The 24,836-nt window shown below is 31.9% G+C and overlaps 1 protein-coding gene across 5 annotated transcripts in view; it reads right to left on the bottom strand.

The window, feature by feature from the left end:
- LOC145266350 (N-alpha-acetyltransferase 60-like) overlaps nt 1-24,836 on the bottom strand; it is a 151,208-nt gene that overhangs the window by 3,080 nt on the left and 123,292 nt on the right. For 2 of the 5 annotated variants that reach the window (XM_080121959.1, XM_080121961.1), the window contains 4 exons: nt 21,903-21,999; nt 16,948-17,182; nt 8,226-8,365; nt 3,704-3,752 (listed from right to left, as the gene is read on the bottom strand). In XM_080121959.1, the coding sequence (XP_079978085.1) occupies nt 3,727-3,752; nt 8,226-8,365; nt 16,948-17,182; nt 21,903-21,999 (498 nt within the window). In that variant the 3' untranslated portion in view covers nt 3,704-3,726. The remainder of the gene's footprint in view (nt 1-3,703; nt 3,753-8,225; nt 8,366-16,947; nt 17,183-21,902; nt 22,000-24,836) is intronic. The other 3 variants (XM_080121962.1, XM_080121960.1, XM_080121963.1) reach the window with 3 other exon arrangements.

Below are 24,836 nucleotides of genomic sequence, written 5' to 3'. Positions count from 1 at the left end.
ACCAATTCTCGTTAGATCACCAAAGTTAAGCAACGTTGAGCCTGGTTAGTATCAGATAGGTGACCATTGGGGAATTCTGGGCAAAGTATGTGCTCTCCGCTTATCTTGCCATTTATTTCCAGTCGTCTTGCAGATACAATTCACTTACTACTGGTATTTAACAATGTCGACTCAGGAGAGGTATGGTTGGAGATTGCGCACCTCCTGCCAAAAAAATTTCACGTGCAAACACCCCTACGTGGATATCCATAGTCTGTCAAAGACTGAAGGAGCTTGTGTGTATATATGAAGATTTTTATGGGTACATAATTTTATAAAACATTTGAATAACACTGAGCGCAGTGCCATTATTATCATTGTTGAGAGATTTTGTTTTTTGTTTTCTTTTGTTTTACATAGGCATCTTATCAAGTCCAAGAGGTCACGCGAGGATAAGGGTTAAAGAGTGTACAGTAGAAATTGGACAATGTAATCGTTAATAATGGAAATTCGGTAAATTTGTAAACTTATATGGAACGGCTCATCAAAAACTTGTTTACATTAGACTTGAAGACAAACATTGTAGTCAGCTGGAAAATGGAAGACAATTCCATAGGCGTGAAGTTCTAAGAAAGAAGCTTTGTTCATGGAATCTACATTTAGGTTTAGGCACAGATAAAGAGTGGGGGGAATTATTGATAAGGTTTTCTGCTAGATGGGTGATTCTTGTGAAAGTTTTGTGATTGGGGACCATAGACTGGAACTCAGTTGAGCACCTGCCATGAAAATAACGAGAAAACAGAGACAAACTTGCAACATCTCTTCTGTGAGGTAAAGGTTGCAGAGAAGAGAAAAGAACATCCCCACAAGGCTACGAAGTCTATTTTGAACTCTATCAAGACAGAATAAGTCCTTTTTTTTTATAGTTTAACCATATATTAAAGAATAAAAATTTGACAATGAAATGAAACCAAAATAGACTTCTATAATATTTTTATTTCTTTTCTTCCTTTTTTCTCCTTAGCTCTACTTCAAAGTTTAAAAAACATAAATTAGACAAAAGTGGGTAAATAAGGGGTGGTGTAGAAAAAAAACAAAACTATCAAGACGTCTTTTGGGCCGATACTTTTCAAAATGAATATCGGCAACAGATTGGGGGGGGGTACATCATTTAAAAACGTGGTCAAATGACCATAAATTACTAGAAAGAGTAGGAAAACAAAAATTTGTACCGGGGAAAGGAGAAAAGGAAACCATTTCATCGAACACCTATGTGTTCCAAATTATGGGTAAGTTCTTTCCGTTTACAGAGACATTTTTATTCTTTCTTAAATATTATAGAAATTCAAATAAAAAAAAAACTTAGTTTAAAAATTTTATTTATATAATTTCATAAACATATTTCTTATAAAATTTCAAACAGATTTTTATTAAAAAAGTGCAAAAAAAAAGAGGGTTATTTTTATCTGTATAATTTCGTTAATTTTTATTGCATATTTTTCAATAATGTCCTTTTCTTCTATTTTATTTCAATAAATCGCTTCACAATAGAAATACTGAAGAATGATAAAAGCGAAGGAACTGATTTGCCTTATTACCACTTCCGGTAGCAGCAATGCCAGAAGTTAGAAAGTACATTAGCTGCCTATAACCAAATTGCTTTCACAGAAAAATGCAAATTTCACTTAAATAATACACTAAATATCGTCAAGGGTGTGAATTCCAGATAGAAACGTTGACTTAATTTGAAAATAAAATAAAATACACTTCCTCAGTGTGTTGGAGAAAGAAAAGAAAGAAAACAACACACTGTGGATGGAATATAGGTCCGAAACTAAAATGTTTGTTTATTTTCCTAATATTACATTGTGATTTGCTTTCAAGCGCATTAGATGCATATTTTATTTTATTCAAATTAAATCAACGTTTTGAAGTATTTCATTATTTTTAATAGATCTTTATATCAAATGGCTTCATGCCTTGTCTGAAATGATTTCCGTATTTAAATAAAAATTAAAATTAAAATAAAACTAGCAGAACCAGTAGAAATCCCACAGTAGTTGAAAAAATTTTTTAAATACATTATAAATAAGATTAATAAAATGTAAAATAAAACAAGCAACAACAAATTTAAAACATTTTTTTTTTAGCAAATTCTTTTTTTAACATTTTAAAGTTAAAAAGAATCGATTTAAAAAAATTTAGATTTTTTTTTTTTCAATGAAAATTCAACACACAATCAATTTCCTATCAATTATAGTACAACAATTTTTAAAGTCATAAAATGGTCAACTCTTAATCTGATACAAAAATCGTTTGCAAATTTTTAATGTAATACAATCACTCATACAATAAAATTTCTCATACAAACAAAATATAGGAGAAAAAATATTATATGTATATATATTCACTTAGTAGATAAGGTCTTAAAAAACAACGGTTATTTATCAATAACTTAACATTTAATGAATGACAAAGTTATATGTGAATAAATATTACGCTGTGATTTGGCTTTCAAACGCACTTTATGCATATTTTATTCAAATTAAAACAACGTTTCTATATGGAACTCACACGCTTGACGTTATTCTCGTGTTGACTACGCACAGTTCCAACATTTCAAAATACAACCGCTGAGATACAACACGCATCTCTTTACAGACTTTTCTTTCTCCAACTGTACAACATGGCAGGGAAGAAGAAAAGAAAAAAAAATAAACAAAACAACACACTGAAGACAGAGTATAGCTCCGAAATTTATATATTTTATAAATTTCAAACAAGATATTTCAAGGATGAGAGTTCATATGGAAACGTTTTAATTTGAATAAAATAAAATATGCATCAAGTGCGCTTGAAAGCAAATCACAACGTAATATTAGGAAAATAAACAAATATTTTAATTGTTTGAAATTTATCACAAATATATTTCAGAGGTATACTCCATCTTCAGTGTATTATTTTGTTTCTTTTTTTTTTCTTCTTCCTTGCTATATTGTAAATTTGGAAGAAGGATTAAAGAGATGCGCATTGTATCTAGCGGTTTTATTTTGAAATATTTTAACTGTGCGTAGGCAACGCGAGGATAACGTCAAAAATGAGAGTTCATATTTGTGTTAAATTTCAAACAAATAAAATATTTGTTTTCCTAATATTACATTGTGATTTGGCTTTCAAACGCACTTGATGCATATTTTATTCAAATTAAAAAAAACGTTTCTAAATGAACTCTCATCCTTGACGTTATTCTCGTGTTGCCTACGCACAGTTCAAACGTTTCAAAATACAACCGCTTAGATACAACGCGCTTCTTTCTCCAACTTTACAACATGGCAAGGAAGAAGAAAAGAAAAAAAAAGAAACAAAACAACATACTGAAGATGGAGTATACCTCTGAAATATATTTGTGATTAATTTCAAACAAGTAAAATATTTGTTTATTTTCCTAATATTACGGTGTGATTTGGCTTTCAAGCAGACTTGATGCATATTTTATTTTAATAAACAAAATAGTTTTTACGATAGCAGGGGAGGTAACTGCATAATATCAGGAGAGGTAACTGACATAGTGGCAATCCACTTGATCAAGAAAGTGAGTGTTTTATGTATTATGTCACTAATTTCAACATGACCATTACGTAGATAACATTGCTTTTAGTTGAAATTCAATTTTTACATTTTTCGATTTTTGTTTTTATCCCAAACAAATTCTGTCTGTACTTACTTAAGGAAGCATTTACTTTTTCATTAGTTACAATTAATCAGGCTCATTCCTAAAAAGAAAAAAAAGATTAAGAAAAATTAGGCAGGAAGGTTAGGGTTGGAGTTAAGGTTTGGCAGAAAGATTAATGTTAGGTTTAGGATAATAATATATATATATATATATATATCATTTGTTCACTGTTTTGGGGGACGAATTCCAACAAAGTGATCAATTATAAAGAGAAAATGTTCAATATAAGAGCTTAATATTTATTTATTTATTTAAAAATCGTACAGAAGGTCAGAAAAACATTGGTACCGTTGGTTTCAAGCTTAACATTGGGGAAGGGGGGGGGGCAATTGATGGTAAATAATGTTAGGCTCTCACTCTCCTCAGCTATTTTTTCTGAGAAAATAGAAAAAAAAATGGCTGATGAGAGCCTAACATTATTTACCATCAACTTGTGTGTATATATATATATATATATAAAAACACCGATTTTATTATGAAAATAAATTGAATAATACAGACTTCTAGGATAAAATAAATATTGAAGATAAAGTTAAGCTCCATGGTTACTCCTTAAAGTCAAACAGAGCTAATATATTATAACTAAGTAGAATGCAACTTTATAACATTCATGATTATGCAGCGAAAAATTGTGTACATACGTTTCTGAAATTCCAATTTATCATCATCCAGAACAGGGTACAAGACAATTATACGATTCCCTCTATAAATTACCATCTATATACACACTAGAAAATGCTTCAAGCAAAATAAGTTAACCTCTTAAATATTTATTAATTCTAAACAACCAGTTCAACTAAAATTTATGTCATAACAGATTTGGATAAAAATGACATATTAAAAAAGTGGGGATGATAAAAATAGAAATGAAACAAATTCAGGGTGTCCCAAAAGAAGCTGAATCGATCAAATATAAGATGGAACAACAGAAGCAACAAATCAGTGCAAAAAAGATTTTAGAGCATCTAGAATCAGAGGTAGTTACACCACCGAGGAGCGGATATTTATCATAGAGTGGTACTTTTGGTCGAATTCAAATTTCAAATCCATCAGCTCCTTTTGGGACACTCTGTATTTACAAATAAATAATTTAAATTATTGAAATCAAAATCATTTAGTTATATAAAAAAAAAAAAAAAAAAAATGACATATCCAATAAATAATAAAAGTGAAGGGACTTATTTGCCTTCCGGTAGCTGTCTGCAGAAAATTAGTATGTTGACTAACCATAACAACATTACATAAAACCTCTTGTTTCATGATCTGTCATTACGGCAGTTACCTTCGCTGACTTTATGCAGTTACCTCCCCTGAGTTTATGCAGTTGCCTCCCCTTCTACCAAAAATTATTGTTTATTATTTAAGTAAAACATGCAATTTTTATTTTGAAAGCATATAAAAAAAAAATTAGGTTCTCCTCCAGAATTCAACCTAATTAAAAGAAAAAAAAAGAAAACTACGAAAGAGTCTTTATAATGTACGTACTCGTCACAGAATAAAAATGTCATTAAAAAAAAAAAAAAAAGTCACATAGATTGATCAAGTCATTTTCCGTGTTATTTATTTTTTTTTTATTATATATATATAAAAAATCATTCTTTGGTTAAATTCAGCAATTCAGTACATGAAGTTAAAATGCCAGAAGTGTACTTGTTTTAGCTAAAATATGGAATGGAAGTCACTAAACATGAAATACAAAACCGTATCAAAATAATTTATTTCAAGAAATTATTTTACCTTTAACACTTGTGTATATATTTTAAATATTTAGAAGTTTCTTTATTGCATTTTCACCCCAAACAAGGTACAGTGCCACTTTAAAGTAGGAGGGCTACTATCTGGGACATAATTTGTAGGGATACTATGTAGGGAGTTGAGCAGCAAGATGTCTGTTTACATTACACTTGAACTTCTGCATGTCAGTACAGTCAGGGAAGCAGGAACCCGGAAGGGAATTTCAAAGTCTAGCAGTTATAGAGAAGAAACTATTTGAGTAGCAGGCTTTGAAGCATCTAGGGATGTCTGTGTAGAGATGGGATTTTGCTGCTTGTCGGGGGTATTTACGTTGAGGGGGTACAAGGGCTTGTAGTTGGAGCATCTACCATTAAAATATTTATAAAACAGGTAGAGAAATGCAACATTTTGTCGATGAAACAGTAGCAGAAGCCGAGCTGATAGTTTGGGACCTATTAGGTTGGTGACTCTTTTGAACCCTGTTTAAGAGGGAGAGACGAGTATTAGATGCACCAGCCCAAATGTAGCAACAATACTCCATACATGGGCGAATGGTGACCTTGTAAAGATGTAGGGTACTTTCAGGTGTAAGTAACTTTCTAGCATGGTAGAGAGAGCCCACCTTCTTTGCAGCAACCTTAGCAATGCCTTCAATGTATCTGTTCTAACTCATGTTTTCCATGCATGTTAAGCCAAAGAGTTTGAACGAGCTACTTTTAGGTAATGTATCATTAGCCATGGCTATTAGTGGTTAAGTAGGTTTCTTGTAGTTATTAAAGAAAAGAAGCTTAGTCTTAGCAGCACTGTCAGCCATTTTTATCAGCCATTTTTTGTCCCCATTCCATTCCAGACTGGAGGTCTTCTTCTAGTGTTTCTGCCATTGCTTTGGATACATGTTCATTCGTTTTCCCCTCATATCTGTTATAAAGCATGGTGTCCTCAGCAAATATTACCATATTGGAGACAATTATATCAGAGAGGTCATTTATTAATATCAGAATAATAAAGGTTCAAAGATCGCTCCCCGAGGTACATCCATATTTAAATCAAATTCTTTAGACATATGACCATAGAGGACAACCTGGCTTCTCTTATTTAAGGATTTAGTTATGTTAAGTATTCGTCCAGTAATATCATAGGATTTGATTTTCATGAGAAGACCATTGTGCTATACTCTATCAAAGGCTTTAGATATATCTACAACTACTTCCCTAGCCTCTCCTGCTATATGCATTCACAGATTACAATTATTAAATTATTTATAGAAATATAAACTATGAAAGTTTAAATTACTTTTTTGAAATAAAATATTTCCATATGAATATATTCTAAATATTAAAAAAATTTTTTATAAAAATGTAAAAAGAGTTTATTATTTTTTATTATTCCATGATGAAACTAGGAGTTAATTTTATTTTTATTTCGGACTATTAGTCTCATCTTTATTAGTTGTTGTTTTTTTTTTAAAATCTTTTTATTGGTTCACAACGTTTCGGCCAACTTCCTCTGGCCTTCGTCAGGTGGTAACCGCGACGGATAGGAACTTCGAATCTCCTAACTGCATTCTCAGCCATCACTGCCATCACATGAAACCGCTATCTTCAGACAATGTTCATCTGGAACCGTAGAGATTCAACGTCTCTATCAACTGCGCCACGGGCCCCGAAGGGCGATCAAGGTTGGATTCTTTGATCTTATAATATAATAGATGAGACTAATAGTCCGAATTTTTTATTATAGATGAGACTAATAGTCCGAAATAAAAATAAAATTAACATAAAATGCTCATGTCAAAATAAAAAATTCCAATTAAGGAATAATATGTATATATACCAATCGGTACGGACCCGACTATGGAAGATCAGATAATAAATAAATGTGGATTTATAAGATCAAAGAATCCAACCTTGATCGCCCTTCGGGGCCCGTGGCGCAGTTGATAGAGACGTTGAATCTCTACGGTTCCAGATGAACATTGTCTGAAGATAGCGGTTTCAATCCCACCCAAAGCGTGCCAGAGGTAATTGGTCAAAAATGTGGTGAGACGACAACAACTACGGATGGCAGTGATGGCTGAGAATGCAGTTAGGAGATTCGAAGTTCCTATCCGTCGCGGTTACCACCTGACGAAGGCCAGAGGAAGTTGGCCGAAACGTTGTGAACCAATAAAAAGATTAAAAAAAACAACAACTAATAAAGATGAGACTAATAGTCCGAAATAAAAATAAAATTAACATAAAATGCTCATCTCAAAATAAAAAATTCCAATTAAGGAATAATATGTATATATGAAACAAGGAGTGTTTCCATTTTGGTTTTGTATTTCGTTTCATGCTTAGTGACTTCTATTCCATATTTAGCTAAACCGAGTTCACTTCCGGCATTTTAACTTTATGTACTAAACTTTTAGATTCACCCCATTCTTTTAACAATTTTTAGTGATTACTAGTATATTGTAACTATTACGAGACTGATTTTAACATCTCAGTAGTCTGAATAGAGTTGTCTTTCCTTATTTAATAAGGCAAACCAAAACATCATTCCTATTTCCTCAAAATTTAATTTTTCTTAGTTAAAAAAATAAAAATAAAAAAAAATAAAAAATACTTGATCAATTTACATGATTTTTGGAATATGACATTTTCATTCTGTGACAGGTACATGCATAAAAAATTTTTTTTATGTTTTTTTTTATTATTATTAGGTTGAATTATGGCCTTGCACCAAAAATTAAATCAAAAAAACAATAAAGATTTGGAAATACTGGTTGATAGTTAACTTGCATGGTTTTCCTGAGTGTCATACGTGGAAGTGCTTAAAAGTCGTCGGATCCATTTTTGAACGGTTTGGAGAATTTGCTGTGACAGGACGCAAGGGTGGATCTTTGCGAGAAGCGCACCACATTGGCTCAGGTAGTCACTGAAGAGAAAGAAGTTAAGGAAAACAAGGTATCTCTGGGAAATAACAGGTGTTAGTTATCACAAACCAGCAGAGAGTTTCGTGTGTGAAAATGGGTAAAATTCCCCTTCAATTTGCAATGACTCATTTACGTTTGGGTTCTTCCCTCTCTTTCATTCATTTTTCTCCCGTCGTAAACATAGAACACCTCGAATGTTAAAACCTTTATTTATAGAAATAGATGAAATGGATTAGCTTTGAATACAAAAGACAAATATAATTGAAGAATCATGTTCACAAGTGTTCAAATTGATGACCATTATTGTCCCGCTGGAACTTGCAAACATCACAAAAAAGGTCATTGCAGTTCATTTTTTTTTTTTTTTTCCAGACACCCCATATATTGATGAAATAATTAGGGAAGGGCGGATTGTGAGAGTGGTTGGGGCGGGGTCTTGTATCTGATTATAAATTTTCCGTGTGTGTGTGATGCAGTTTATCTCAGCCTACAGGCAATCCACCCAGGCAAGTAAGGTACCGAAATGAAGCTTATGACGCAGCAGATGTTTTAGTAATATTTATATCCATGTTTAGTGTATGGAAATGAAAAAAAAGTAACGATTTACTAAACGTTTTATTTACTGGATGTTTTTCCAGTACAAGGACTCACGTTTGCCCAGCTGGGCAAACTTGTTCCTTGAAATTATTGTCCACATTTTGTGCCATATTTTCTTCCGAGACAACAGCAAGTATAACAGATGGTCCCGGTACATTTTCTAACAACCCTACCCACTATTAAAAATCACCCTTTCTGAATTTCCTTCCCCCTACACTCTTCACCAATTATAGGGGGAAATCTTTGTGGTTAGAAATTCCTACTTTCTATTCAACTGACATCATTTTTGGCCACTTGTGCAGGGATCTCTCCAACAATTTCGTATACTAAACTAGGCTGGTTTGTAATACCTGGATCAATTAGGTTTCACTTCAGAAAAAAAAAAAAATCTTTCTCCATATTAAAAATTGACCTTGTGACAAATAACCAAACAACTGTTTTGTCATCTACTAGCAGGCCGCCTGCAGTTGCCCGGTCATAAAATATGCATAAATATTATATTTTAATTCATGTAGAATTCTCATTTATTATAAACAGAAATACTGTAGATATTAAACGTTAAATTCTTTAAGTAAAAAAAAAAAAAAAATGGAAAGAAACAGACGTGCATGCGAGTATTATGTTTTTTTCTAAGCCATTCACTTCTTGTAAGTAAAACCGAATACTCCAGCGGAGATTAAAACCAAAACCTAAAGACAGTGAGTTAAGTACGATTATCATCCAGCCAGCGTGACACGCTCTCTAAAAAGGAGTTTTCAAACCAACTTATATTTAACGTAAGGAATCTGTAATGTGACCCATTCATGCATGCGCAATCATGAAACAGTTAGCAAACAGAAAAATCCAACAACTTCTATGTACCAATTTTTCAATTTCAACCCTTTACAAGCGCATTTTTCTGGATGAAAACCTATTGAAGTTTTCTACATGTCTGAATAACTTATAACCAAATTTCAAGTCTGTAGATTAAAAATTTGTTGAGTATATAGGTTGAGAAGTGTCCTCACACACACACACATTCTCACTTTTATAAAATATAAGATTTGTTTACATATGTCAGTGCACCTAAAGTCAACCGGTGCAGATCTGAAGTTGTCGTTTACATTTTGCATATTTTCTGGGGTCTTTGAAACCTAATTGATTCAGACTTTTTGATGTTCTTCTAACTTTACTTTTAGTGAGCGACATATCTCAGTGTATTAAATTCTATAATAGATCTGCTTAGGTTTGGTTGTTTTGTTTTACAGCATATCAACCCTTTTTGGGTTATTTAATGCCGAATCAAGTTATTTTGGAAACAGTTTTTATGCTTCAAGTTCTTTATATCTTAAAATATTTATTTGTAGAGTTTGGTTTGGTTGTTTTGTGGCATATCAACACTTTTCAGATTATTTAATGCTGAATAGAGTTATTTTGGAAATAGTATTCATGTTGCATACAGTTATTTTGTAGAAGGTTTTTATTCTTCAAGCTCTGTGTATTTTCAATCGCTAGTTTGAGCGTTTGGTTTGGTTGTTTTATAGTGGATTTTATCGTTTTTGTTCCCTGCCTTGCAGAACATGAATGAGTTTTGCAATGGGAGAAGGAAAAGGGGTTACATTATTGACGTTTGGTATATTTTAAGTTAGGAAACCAGTCAAGAAGTGGGGAAGATAGAAAGAGAAAGAGGAAAAGGTGGGTTGTTGTTTTTGTTTTTGGTTTTGCAGAACGTAATTAAGATTTGCAAAAAGAAGTAGAAATACAAAAAGCATAAATGTTAGGCGCATTTCGTCTCAGGCAGCCAATATCTTCAGACAACCTGATCTGGTAGCACCAGTAGGTCTGCTTAGGTGATCGTGACGCAAAATATGTGCCGTTTCTTTGAGTTGTCTTACTCCCCACCGTTCTTCTGTCTATAATTTTTACTTCATCCCATAAAGATGGAGGATTTCCCTTTGCCCTTCATATTTGGTCAGCCATGGATCTTTACATATCAGGGCTTTTTCATGTTCTTCTAAACTTACTTTTAATGGATGACATGTCTCGCCTTGGTATAGTTTTCCATTTACGTTAAATCTCATACACACACTTTTAAAGTCAAGATTTTTTTTTTTTGTAGTGGATTTGACTCGCACAAGTTGCTTACTGTGTGTTGAGTCGCTCCTGAATATTGTCCTGATGCAATATGCATTACATATTTAAAAAAAAAAAAAAAAAAAAAAAAAAGAAAGTTTTCTGACAAGCCCATCATGTAATATATACAAACTGTGCTAAGTTTCCAATTGGTGTCCTTTTCGATCTGGTCCAGATGTTTTGGAGCTGATGTGCCTGTAGCACACGAGAGAAGTTGACTTCAGATGCTTCACTAAAGAAATACACTTGCATCCCAATTGACAACATCGTGGAGATGCTGACCTCCTGTGTAAAAACTACATACTTTGTGATGGGATCTGATATACAACAGCAAGAAGAAAGTCTAGTGATAGGATCACCGTTGTCTCCAGTACCGGCCAATGCATACATGGAATACTTTAAGGCAGGGGTTCTCAATCTTGCTTGGCCCATACATCTTCCATCATTTGTAAGAAGGTCATAACCCCCCCCCCAACCCCACATCTTCATTTCCTGTCCTTCCCAAAACTGCCCGTCTCAAATAGCGCACTGCTTTGTTATTTCAATTGCTACGATATACAAAGCTTCAGTAACTTTTTGGTTTTCTTCTTTAAAATCTTCTGTTGAAAACTTCATGTTTTTGAGAGCATTTCCATGGTGTTTAAAAACAATTGTTGTTCTTGTCTTTGTGATGAGGATGAACATTTTGCAAATGTTGCTTCATCTTTGCTGGTTTCAAATAATCATCTGTTAAAACTTTATTACAAAAAAAACAAACACATTGGGGGTTTTTCTTCCCCATTTATGATGATGGATGTGAATCCATATTAAATATATGAAGGAGCCTAATTTTTTTTTATACTCATTAATTCTGGAAATAAATCTGATATTCATTAATTCTGGAAATAAATCTGATATTCATTAATTCTGGAAATAAATCTGATATTCATTAATTCTGGAAATAAATCTGATATTCATTAATTCTGGAAATAAATCTGATATTCATTAATTCTGGAAATAAATCTGATATTCATTAATTCTGGAAATAAATCTGATATTCATTAATTCTGGAAATAAATCTGATATTCATTAATTCTGGAAATAAATCTGATATTCATTAATTCTGGAAATAAATCTGATATTCATTAATTCTGGAAATAAATCTTATATTCATTAATTCTGGAAATAAATCTTATATTCATTAATTCTGGAAATAAATCTTATATTCATTAATTCTGGAAATAAATCTTATATTCATTAATTCTGGAAATAAATCTTATATTCATTAATTCTGGAAATAAATCTTATATTCATTAATTCTGGAAATAAATCTTATATTCATTAATTCTGGAAATAAATCTTATATTCATTAATTCTGGAAATAAATCTTATATTCATTAATTCTGGAAATAAATCTTATATTCATTAATTCTGGAAATAAATCTTATATTCATTAATTCTGGAAATAAATCTTATATTCATTAATTCTGGAAATAAATCTGATATTCATTAATTCTGGAAATAAATCTGATACTCATTAATTCTGGAAATAAATCTGATACTCATTAATTCTGGAAATAAATCTGATACTCATTAATTCTGGAAATAAATCTGATACTCATTAATTCTGGAAATAAATCTGATACTCATTAATTCTGGAAATAAATCTGATACTCATTAATTCTGGAAATAAATCTGATACTCATTAATTCTGGAAATAAATCTGATACTCATTAATTCTGGAAATAAATCTGATACTCATTAATTCTGGAAATAAATCTGATACTCATTAATTCTGGAAATAAATCTGATACTCATTAATTCTGGAAATAAATCTGATACTCATTAATTCTGGAAATAAATCTGATACTCATTAATTCTGGAAATAAATCTGATACTCATTAATTCTGGAAATAAATCTGATACTCATTAATTCTGGAAATAAATCTGATACTCATTAATTCTGGAAATAAATCTGATACTCATTAATTCTGGAAATAAATCTGATACTCATTAATTCTGGAAATAAATCTGATACTCATTAATTCTGGAAATAAATCTGATACTCATTAATTCTGGAAATAAATCTGATACTCATTAATTCTGGAAATAAATCTGATACTCATTAATTCTGGAAATAAATCTGATACTCATTAATTCTGGAAATAAATCTGATACTCATTAATTCTGGAAATAAATCTGATACTCATTAATTCTGGAAATAAATCTGATACTCATTAATTCTGGAAATAAATCTGATACTCATTAATTCTGGAAATAAATCTGATACTCATTAATTTAGCAATACACATGAAAAAATTGAAATAGCTTAAAGTATTTCAATATTGGTATACATAGAAAGAGCCTGATGAGCTAAGAAAGAATCTTTTTAAATTTTTAAAATCTGATTAAAATTAAGGAAGTTATGACTATTTTTGTGCCTCACACGTTTGGATATTTTCCCCTCTTTAAGACCATATGCGTTTTGTCACATTTTTTACACTACTTTTTCAGTAAAAATGTCATATCTTTGTTAAAACACAAGACTAAGCAATGAAATTTACCGTAAAGGGTATTTTTGTACAAGGAATCAGAATATGCAACTGAAAATATCCAAAAGTCCATAGTTTCCAAATAATCTGCAGTAAATGTGCATAAATATGCTGCAATTCCTTAAAAATGCCATGTATCCATAAATAGAAAAGAAGTTGGAGAACGCTAAGTTGAATTGTAATGTGCATTACGTACAAAAAACTTAAATCTAAACATAGGACCATTTAAAAATGAATATATTGCAATATTTCTTTGGTATTATTGTAGATTAACACCTTTTGTTTAACCCCCACCCAACCCCTTCTGAACACCCCTCCAAAATGTGATTCTACCTTTTTAGGCAATTATGTATGAAATGCCATGAAAAACTTTAATGAAAGATAAACTAATTATTTTAGAATTTAATGTAAAATAATTCCCCATTACAGGTCATTCTAGCGTTTTAGGGCAGTTAACTGTTTTTTTTATGGGAGATAAATCCTGTATGCTTTTTGTTTTATTTTTTTTAAGACAATTATGTGTGGTTTTAAGAGGGTTTCTATGTAATGAGAATATGGGGAGGGTTGCCATTCGGACCTTGAATTAATTGTAGGGCTAAGGAAAATTATGTGGGAACATACTGAAGACTTGACAGAAGCAAAAACAATATTAGAGGGGGGGGCGATTAGTTTCACAAAAATGTAATGTAAAATAATTCACCATTTCCAGCATTTTAGGGCAGTTAACCAATTTATTTTTTATGTGCATTTTTCTTTAAGGAAGGATCTATTTTTTGTTTGTTTGTTTGTTTTAGACGCTTGTATGTGGCTTACAGAGGTATTTTGTTGGGGGGAGTTGCCACTCGAACTTAGTGTTATTGTTAGGGTTAAAGAGTGTTTTAGGAGAAGACTTGCCACACATAACTTTAGAAGGTGGGTTGCTAACAGTATTTTGTTTTACTATTTATTTTTAAGTCATTAGCAAGACTTCAAATATTTAAGTGTCAACTGACATTTGTCTTGTTCTCTGGAAATGCTCAACAGTCAACACTATTTGTGCGTTTGTATTACTTGCCACAGAGGTCGAAAACGTTGTCCAAAAACATAAAAAATAAAAAAATAAAATTATAACAAATAAATGTTATGCAAAGCATGTTTTTATTTAATGTAACATGTTTATTCAGCTCGAAAACCATACAGTGCTTACCGATGTATTGGAAAGTTAAAAATGGCGACCGACTATCTCTTTCACACAGTAAGTTTGGGAAAATGAGTTAAAAATAAAAAACTAGATAAAATACTGTTAAAAACCAGCCAAATAGTTTCTAACAGTATTTTGTCTATTTTATTTTTTTTATTTATAACCCATTTTCCCAAACTTACCGCCTCAAAGAGAGAGTCGGCCGCCATTTTAAATTTTCAAATACATCGGTAAACTATGTTTTTCGAGCTGAATAAACATGTTACATTAAATATAAACACTAAAAACATATCCAATTAGGTAGAAAAGTAACTTATCTTGCCTTTGATAACATTTATTTGTTATATATTTGTTTTTTGACAACTTTTTCAAATCTATGTGTATAGTAGTACAAACGAGATTTTCATACATCTTTTGATTTTGATAAAAACATTTGTGGCTGTTCGCAGTAAAACATTGTTTTAATTCGCTGTTCAAAACTAATGCAATGAATAAAAGTGCATGCAAGCTATATATCTACAAAAGTTTACTTTGTTTTTTTTAACCATGTTTTTAAATTTGACCAGAAATGTGAGAAATTATAATGGATTCATAATGCCGAATTGGTTGGGATTGTTATTATACATTCTGAAAACCGAATAATTCTAAACTAATGTTATTCTGATAACATTCTCTAATTAAACATCAGACCATTTATATTCATATTTTCATGCTTTTCTTAATTCGTTCGTGAATAAAAATTAAAGAACGCGTTGTTTATACTGTGCTATGACTAATACTACAACTGCTGCAGTGCTGCTGCTGCTACTAATACTAACTTAATTTGACCAAACTCGAAAAATAAACATTTTTTTCAGGTAGGTCCTTTTAAATTATTATCAATTACCGCAGTCCTACTCAACATAAAATAATACTTCTAATTGATAAAGATAGTAAAAAGAATGATTTATTTACTAGTAGGTGTCCAATTAAATTTTTTTTCAAAATGTTCAATACTCGTCATATTAAAGTCTTATTTTTAACACAACAAAAAAAGAAATGGTCAAAAATATTTCGGACACTTGACAGTATTAAGATTAACACCTCTACTGATTGGTTTCCAAATTTCATAACGAAATTCTTCATACAATCATGGTACGGGCCTTTAGAAAACAGGGAGGGTCATTATAAAACCTTACCGAAAACGCCATTTTATGACGTTCAAATTTTTATCACTTTATTTGCTTAAAACTCTTAAAATATATAATGTACATTCATATTTATTAATTCATTTGAAAGTATATTCATTTTCGAACAAAACAGTAGTAATTTGAAGACTTGAAGTGCTTTGGTTTAAAAAATATGGCTATTTTAGTAGAACTACCTTGAAATCTGTGATTATCCAAAGCGTTTTTTTCGTCCATGTGTATTACTAATTAATTCTGGAAATAAATCTGATACTCATTAATTCTGGAAATAAAAAGAAAAAGTTAAAGCTATAAATAGGTTGAAAATTCACCCCCTGATGAATTTCGCCCCTATTTAGAACCTATGCTTTGAGGGAATGGTATTAAGATCAACACCACTAAAACCAACAATGCCGCTGTGATATGTGAATGACATTCATACTCTGGCATCCTCTAGATCAAAAATCGACTTTGACAAAAAGACAAATAACTTTGGTTAATTATCTGCTTGCTTACATGTACCGTATGTGTCTAAAGTCAACTTGGGCTGACCTAAAATCATTGCTTTCAATCTGCATATTTTCTGGGGTCTTTTTTTTTTTTTTTTCATTCACATTCACCCCTAACAAGGCATATTGACACTTGAACGTGAGGGGCTACTATTTGGGACCATGCCTAAGAAAGATTAACAAGATGTTGGTTTACATTACATTTAAACTTCTGCATATCAGTAAAGTATTCAACTTAAATTTATGCTACAATTGAAAAATCCGTTTAAAAACACAAATAAAACACAAAAACATTGCCACCTTAAAAACTCATTTTGGTATAAAATTTCAGATTTTTTAAAGTTTTTATTATTTCAATTTTTTCTATTTTTATCCCCCACAAAATGTCACCTGATGCGGACCACACCACCGACCCCACCCTTCGCTACACCATTGGTTGGGTTACGTCTTTCCTTCTTTGAGAATCTAAGATAAATACAAAAAGGATACTATATCGACCAGGGAGGTCGTCCCCCGTTGATGTAGAGTACATATGAATAACCATCTCGCGGCTTGCTGTTTATGGAATAGTAATATGGCAGGTAGCTATGAGGCTGGAAGTTCCTCCGCTCGTAGAAGCAAATTGCCGCATTGTTGGTGGTCAGAACGTGCAGATAGATTGCCTTGCAGTTGTAGCGGTCTCGAGAGGTTAAGTAGGATAACAGGCTGTCTAACAAGAGAGAAGCTGGAAAATACAAAAATAAAGAAATAAATAAAACCACAAATTAAAAATGAAAACAGTTGATCGCACATGTTAGATTAAAAAAATAGAACAAAAATGAATTATTGCGGACTATTATCCTCATCTTTCTTAGTTGTTCTTTCACGACGATTCGACCAACTATTCCTCTGGTCGTCGCCAGGTGGTTAACCGCGACAGGATAGGAACGCTGAATCTCTTTTTTTTTTTTTTTTTTTTTTTTTTTACATAGGCATCACCACATTATCAAGGCCCAGAGGCCACTCAAGGATAAGCTGCATTCTCAGCAATTACTGCCTTCCATAGTTGTCGTCTCACCATGTTTTGACCAACTAAGCATCTGGCTGGCTTTGAGTAGGACTGAAACTGCTTCAGACAATGCACACCTGGAATCATAGAAATTCAACATCTCTCAACTGCGCCACGGGCCCCAAAGGGCGATCAAGGTTGGATTTTTTTAGTCTTATAAATCCATGTTTATTTATCATCTGATCTTCCATGGTCGGCTTCATACCACATGGTATATATATTATTTAATTGGAATTCATTATTGAGAGGAGTATTATTTATTAATTTATTTATTGCAGACGATTATCCTCATCATTTTTAGGTGTTCTTTCATGACGTTGTGAGACAACAACAACTATGGAAAGTAGTAATTGTTGCGGATGCAGTTAAGAGATCCTGCATTCCTATCCAGTCACAGTTAACCACCTGACGAAGGCCAGAGGATGACTTGGCCGAAACGTTGTGAAACAACAACAACAACTATGAAGATGAGGATAACAGTCCACAATAGATAAATTAATAAATACTCATCTCAATAAACATTCCAATTAATTAAATAAAACACCATTTGGTTCCGACCAGACAATGGAAGATCAGATAACAAACAAACATGGATTTATAAGACCAAAAAAATCCAACTTTGATCGCTCTTCAGGGCCCGTCGTGCAGTGGATAGAGACGTTAATAGAGCCCGTCTTTGTTTTATCATTATTTCCATGGCAAGTGCTCGTCTGAGCTCCAATCTCTGGTCTCCCTTGCCAATCTTTAACGATAAACACCCGTCTAGCTGAAACCACTGTCAATAATTTTCCCCACTTTTTATCTGTGCCAAAGTCAAAACGTAGATTCCATGAACAAAGCTTCTGTCTTAGAAGTGTATGCCTGTGGAATGCTCTTCCGTTTGCCTGTTTCTCACCTGACAACTTGAATGTCTTCAAGTCCAACATAAACAAATTCCTGATGAACCACCCCCTTAAGTAAGACACTTTATCAAATCTCCAATACTAACGACTACTACGATACTATCTCATTGATTACTGTACACGCAATACCCTTATCCCCTATTGACTACCATCTTTAAAAAAAAAAAAAAAAAAAAAAAAAAAGGGAAGATCAGATAACAAATAAACATGGATTTATAAGACCAAAAAAACCTTATCTTGATCGCCCTTCGAAGCCCATGGTGCAGTCGATAGAGACGTTGAATCTCTATGGTTTGAGGTGAGCATTGTCTAAAGATAGCGGTTTCAATCCTACCCAAAGGCGGTCAGATGCTTGGTTAGTCAAAACATGGTGAGACGACAACTATGGAAGGCAGTAATTGCTGAGGATGCAGTTAGGAGATTCAGCGTTCCTATCCCGTCATTGTTAACCACCAGAGGAATAGTTGGCCGAAACGTCGTGAAAGAACAACTATAAAGGTGAGGATAATAATCCGCAATAAATAAATGGATAAATAATACAAATTACTCATCTCAAAGAAATTACAATTAATCAAATAAAAATTAATTAGTAAAGTTTGTTTTTTTTTTCCTCGATATAAGCATCGCATAAAATTAAATTGAAATTCATAGATTTAGAAATCCAATACAGAACAGAATTTATTTTTAAAAACAAACAAACATTATTTGTTAAAAATCAACTAAATTTCGGCGATATGTCCCTTTAAATAATCAAATTTTACCCAATTTCCGCCACTAGCGATTACCACATTGTTGTCCCGGTGACATCCATATACTCAGTAACCATTATCCTCGAGCGGCCTTTGGGCCTTGATAAGTGGTGACTGTGTTAAAATTTTAAAAAATGAAATAAAGTTGGCTCCCTTTACCAGGTCAGTAAACTCCTAACACCTGCCAATATTCTATATATCAATAAAGCCACCATTCACTGTGCATTCTTAGATGGAGCATTGTCGCCACATCTAGTTTTTCCCATGTGGACAAGGTACAAAAAAAAAAAAAAAAAAAAAAAAAAAAAAAAAAAAAAAAAAATGGAGTCTAACCTAATAGGTCCCACACTATCTACCACCTTCCAGCCCCTATCCCATCACCACAATGTGCTTGTTTTACAAGTATTTACACATGATGTGCTTCAACAAACTTACTGCAGTCGCGCTTGCTCAACGTAAATAGCTCTTAACAAATCTGACTAGAAGCAAAATCTTACCCCTTCCCTGTATAGGTCCCTCGACACCAGAAAGATTTTCTATTCTGATAGGGTCCTTCATCAGACAGCATGTCTTTGGAATTCCCTTCCTGCTCCCCTGACTGTACTAACATGCAGAAATTTTGCTGCATAGTTTCAACTTAGGATACTCCCTTTAAATCTGGCTCCTAATCAGAATCGTCATTAATGTAAAAGCCGTTAAAAGAAATGTAAAAAATTCAATTTATTAATCCAAGAATTTTCATCTGCTATTTTCATGTGACCATACCAACAAAGTCTCCTGTTCAGACATGTAAAACAGATGTTAAAACAATAATGAAAACACCAACATGATGTTCCCTGAAATTCAATACATAATATTGTCACAACTGTCAACTGAAATGAATGGCTCTTGTCTTGGGGAGGCTCCATGTTTTGACAAGCTTCTGGGCTTGACCTTTACTCCTGATCTAAAATGGAATATGTACATCAAATCCATTGCCAAGGTTGCTGGAAAAATGGTGGGATCCTTCTATCAATCCAGTAGATATCTACCTGCTGATGCTCTTCACTATATAAGAGCCAGGTATATCCAGAGATGGAGTATTGCTGTCACATCTGGGCAGGAGCTGCTAGAAAGATCTTATCCTGCCTTGACAGAGTTCAGAATAGACTTTGTAGCCTCCTGGAAGATGCCCTTTTCTCTTCCCTGCATCCTCTTTCTCACAGAAGACACGTTGCGAGCCTGTCTTTGTTTTATCGTTATTTTCATGGCAAATGCTCGTCTGAGCGCCAATCTATGGTCCCCCCCCCCTCACCAAACTTTCACGAGAAACACTCGTCTGGCTGAAAACACTGTCAATAATTTTCCCCACTCTTTATCTGTGCCTAAACCTAATCGTAGATTTCATGAACAAAGCTTCTTTCTTAGAACTGCACTCTTGTGGAACTCTTCCGTTTACCTGCTTTCCAGCTGACTACAATATGAACGCCTTCGTCCAATATAAACAAGTTCTTAATGTGACGTTCCCCTTAAGTAATCCAATTTACCAAATTTACACTTCTAACAATTACTATATTGTCCTTTTGACCACTGTAAAATCTTTAACCCTTATCCTGGAGTGGCTTCTGGGCCTTGATAAGTGGTGATTCCCTTGTTAAAAGAAAAAAGTTTTTAGTTGTGTTTTACAGCATATAAACAATTTTTGGATTATTTCATGCAGAGTTCAGTAAGTTTGGACAAAAGATTTTATGCTTCAGGTTCTTTATATCTTCAAATATTTATTCATGATGTTTGGTTTGGTTGTTTTGTTTTCTGTTTGATATTATATCAACCCTTTTCAAGTTATTTAATGCTGAATGCAGTAATTTTGGAAAAAAGTTTTAATGCTTAAGTTTTTTTATATATTCAAATATTAATTCATGGTGTTTGGTTTTGTCGAGGAAAATTATCGTTTTTGTTTCAGCAGATTAAGTTTTGCAAAGAGAGAGAAAAAAAAAAATCAATGTTTGATGCATTTTATGTGAAAAAACCGATGTCTTCAGACAACCTGATCGGTCAGTGCCAGTCACAACTGAAAATTATGAAAGAAGAAATATCAAATGAAGAATGATATGTTTATGAATTTTTGAGGTGAGGATTGATAATTCGGATTATTTGGACTACTGTTCTCATCTAAACGTTTCGGTGGATGTAACCTCTGGCCTTCTTCAGGCGTGTATTGTCGAACTCAGGAGTCTTTATGTTGAACTCTGGAATCTGCACAGAATTTCGAATGGAACCCTTTATTTAAGTAGCATGCTCTTGTTCTTAACTATTTAGGACTTTTTTTTTTTTTACATAGGCATCACCACATTATCAAGGCCAAGAGGCCACTCAAGGATAAGGGTTAAAGAGTGTACAGTAGAAATTGGACAATATAGTAATCATTAGTAATGAAAATTTGGTAAATTTGATAACTTATATGGAACGGCTCATCAAGAACTTATTTACGTTAGACTTAAAGACAACCATATTGTAGTCAGCCGGAAAGCTACCCAGTCATGGCTGACAGAACGATCTCTGCCGATTAAGTAAAGGGTTGCATTCAAAATCCCATGCGGATTCCCAGAGTTTGGCAGAAAGGTTCCCAGAGCTCGACAGAAAGGTTCCCAAGTTCAACAAGATACATCTGAAGAAGGTTAGAGTTATGAGAATAACACTCAAGATAAGATAATCCAAAAAGTTTGAGTAATATTGAAAAATGAGGTGTGCAGACATGTTTCTTACCGATTCCATGTCGTCGAAATTCATCTACGACCCCCAGACTGAGGATATAGGCCACTTGACAGCTGGTAGGGTAATGAGTCGCAAGAATATCCGCATCCTGACAAAATAATAAACAATTTGTTAATATCATTCGTATACAAAACAATGTTTTTTAAAAATGTGGCTGCTAACTCTTCCAAAACATGAAAACCATATGTTCACATTTTTTTCTCTCTCTCTTACGTTCACCCCTAACAAGGTATATCGCCATTTGAATGTAAGGAGCTACTATTTGGGACCACGCTTAGGAAAGATTAACAAGATGTTGGTTTACGTTACATTTAAACTTCTCCATATCACTACAGTCAGGGAAGCAGGTAGCAGGACAGGAATTCCATGTAGAGTTATTTTATGATAAACCATCATTCCCAATGCACTACTGTCTCCAAGCATTTTAAATATTATTAGAAATTTAAGAAAACCCAAAAACATTTTCTTTTTTTTTTAAACAAATTACTCATTTACCTTAAAGAAGCTAATGCACAAGCGTTCAATGATATAAAGCCATTCTCAAATGTTTTTTTTTTTTGTTAATCATTTTCTATTGGAGATATAAAGATTTCTCATGGATGAAAGCCCGTCCAGGTGTTGATCATGGAATGTATAATGGTCTGACTGTGTTCCTATGCAACACATGGTGTACATGATATGTACAATAAAAAATTATTGGCACTTTTGTAATAATGTCTGAAATTTGAGATGTTATGCGAAATTTAAGAAATTCAAAAAGGATAGTATTTTCTTTTCTTTTTTTCTTTAAAACAATAAATTATTTAATAGAAACTCACTCCTCATTGATTTTAATTGAATTTAACTTGAAAATTCTATTTGAAAAATAGCACAGTATGCATTCTGCATAAATACCTTGATTATTTTTTTTTTCTCTCATGGTGAAGATACCGAAATGATTATTTTTTTATAATTGCATTATAAAACTTTGGTATTTTTTTATAACTGCATTATAAAACTTTGGTATTTTTTTATAACTGCATTATAAAACTTTGGTATTTTTTTATAACTGCATTATAAAACTTTGGTATTTTTTTATAACTGCATTATAAAACTTTGGTATTTTTTTATAACTGCATTATAAAACTTTGGTATTTTTTTATAACTGCATTATAAAACTTTGGTATTTTTTTATAACTGCATTATAAAACTTTGGTATTTTTTTATAACTGCATTATAAAACTTTGGTATTTTTTTATAACTGCATTATAAAACTTTGGTATTTTTTTATAACTGCATTATAAAACTTTGGTATTTTTTTATAACTGCATTATAAAACTTTGGTATTTTTTTATAACTGCAATATAAGACTTTGGTATTTTTTTATAACTGCATTATAAGACTTTGGTATTTTTTTTATAACTGCATTATAAGACTTTGGTATTTTTTTATAACTGCATTATAAGACTTTGGTATTTTTTTTATAACTGCATTATAAGACTTTGGTATTTTTTTTATAACTGCATTATAAGACTTTGGTATTTTTTTATAACTGCATTATAAGACTTTGGTATTTTTTTATAACTGCATCATAAGACTTTGGTATTTTTTTATAACTGCATCATAAGACTTTGGTATTTTTTTATAACTGCATTATAAGACTTTGGTATTTTTTTATAACTGCATTATAAGACTTTGGTATTTTTTTATAACTGCATTATAAGACTTTGGTATTTTTTTATAACTGCATTATAAGACTTTGGTATTTTTTTATAACTGCATTATAAAACTTTGGTATTTTTTTATAACTGCATTATAAGACTTTGGTATTTTTTTTATAACTGCATTATAAGACTTTGGTATTTTTTTATAACTGCATCATAAGACTTTGGTATTTTTTTATAACTGCATTATAAGACTTTGGTATTTTTTTATAACTGCATTATAAGACTTTGGTATTTTTTTATAACTGCATTATAAGAGTTTGATATTTTTTTAATAACTGCATTATAAGAGTTTGATATTTTTGTATAACTGCATTATAAAACTTTGGTATTTGTGCATTATAGTTGGATATTGGCAATTAATCGATTTGATTGAAAATTGATGATTTAACCGATTTTGAGAACAATAAAATATGGGAGTGTGAAACATTCGTTGATCCTCATTCAACCTGGGGCAACATCAGGTCTTCCTGCTAGTATACAACAGTAGCGAGGTTTCTTGGGAGGGGGGTATATATATATATATATATATATATATATATATATATATATATATATAAATAGTTCTAGCAGATCTTTGATCATTTTTTTTTTTATGTTTGGAATTTTTTTATTTTTAACATTTTTCTTTATTTGTTCACGCATACTTTTTGATTAGTTTGAAAAATAAAACTGCAAAATATTTATTTTATAAATACTAAATTTGAAAAAAATATTTTTCACTTAACTTTCACATCAGAAAATGGAGGATCGATAATATAATAGCGTTTTTTTTTTTTTTTTTTTTTTTGTAAAATATAGTTCTAGCAGAGCTTCTAACTACTCATTCTTCATTAGATTTGGAATTTTTACTAATTTCGACAACACTTTATTAAGTCATAGTATTTTTATTTAAACTGCATTTTTTGATAGATATAATCATATTGCACAACCAGCTAAAATTTTTATATAAAAAAAAAATCAGTGAAAATGCTGGTGTCTAATTTTTCAAATATTTTGAAACTCTTTTTTATCATGGAGCCTTTAGTAACTCATAAGTAGGGTTAGGACAACAGCATATTCTTTTCATTGTTTTGACTCTCGAGTGTGTATCCGTTGATATCTTATATGCTTTTATATAGGGTGATAGGGTTCTCGGTTGATTAACTGTGTCGGATATATACTCTAGAGTTGAAACAATGAAAAGAATATGCTGTTGTCATAGCCCTACTCATAAGATGTT

The sequence above is a fragment of the Euprymna scolopes genome, chromosome 41 (genome assembly GCF_053919585.1).
Source record: "Euprymna scolopes isolate OS-2025 chromosome 41, ASM5391958v1, whole genome shotgun sequence".
In the NCBI taxonomy this organism is placed as follows: domain Eukaryota; kingdom Metazoa; phylum Mollusca; class Cephalopoda; order Sepiida; family Sepiolidae; genus Euprymna; species Euprymna scolopes.
Note: the sequence above shows the minus strand (reverse complement) of the source record. Positions and strands in the feature narration are given on the sequence as shown.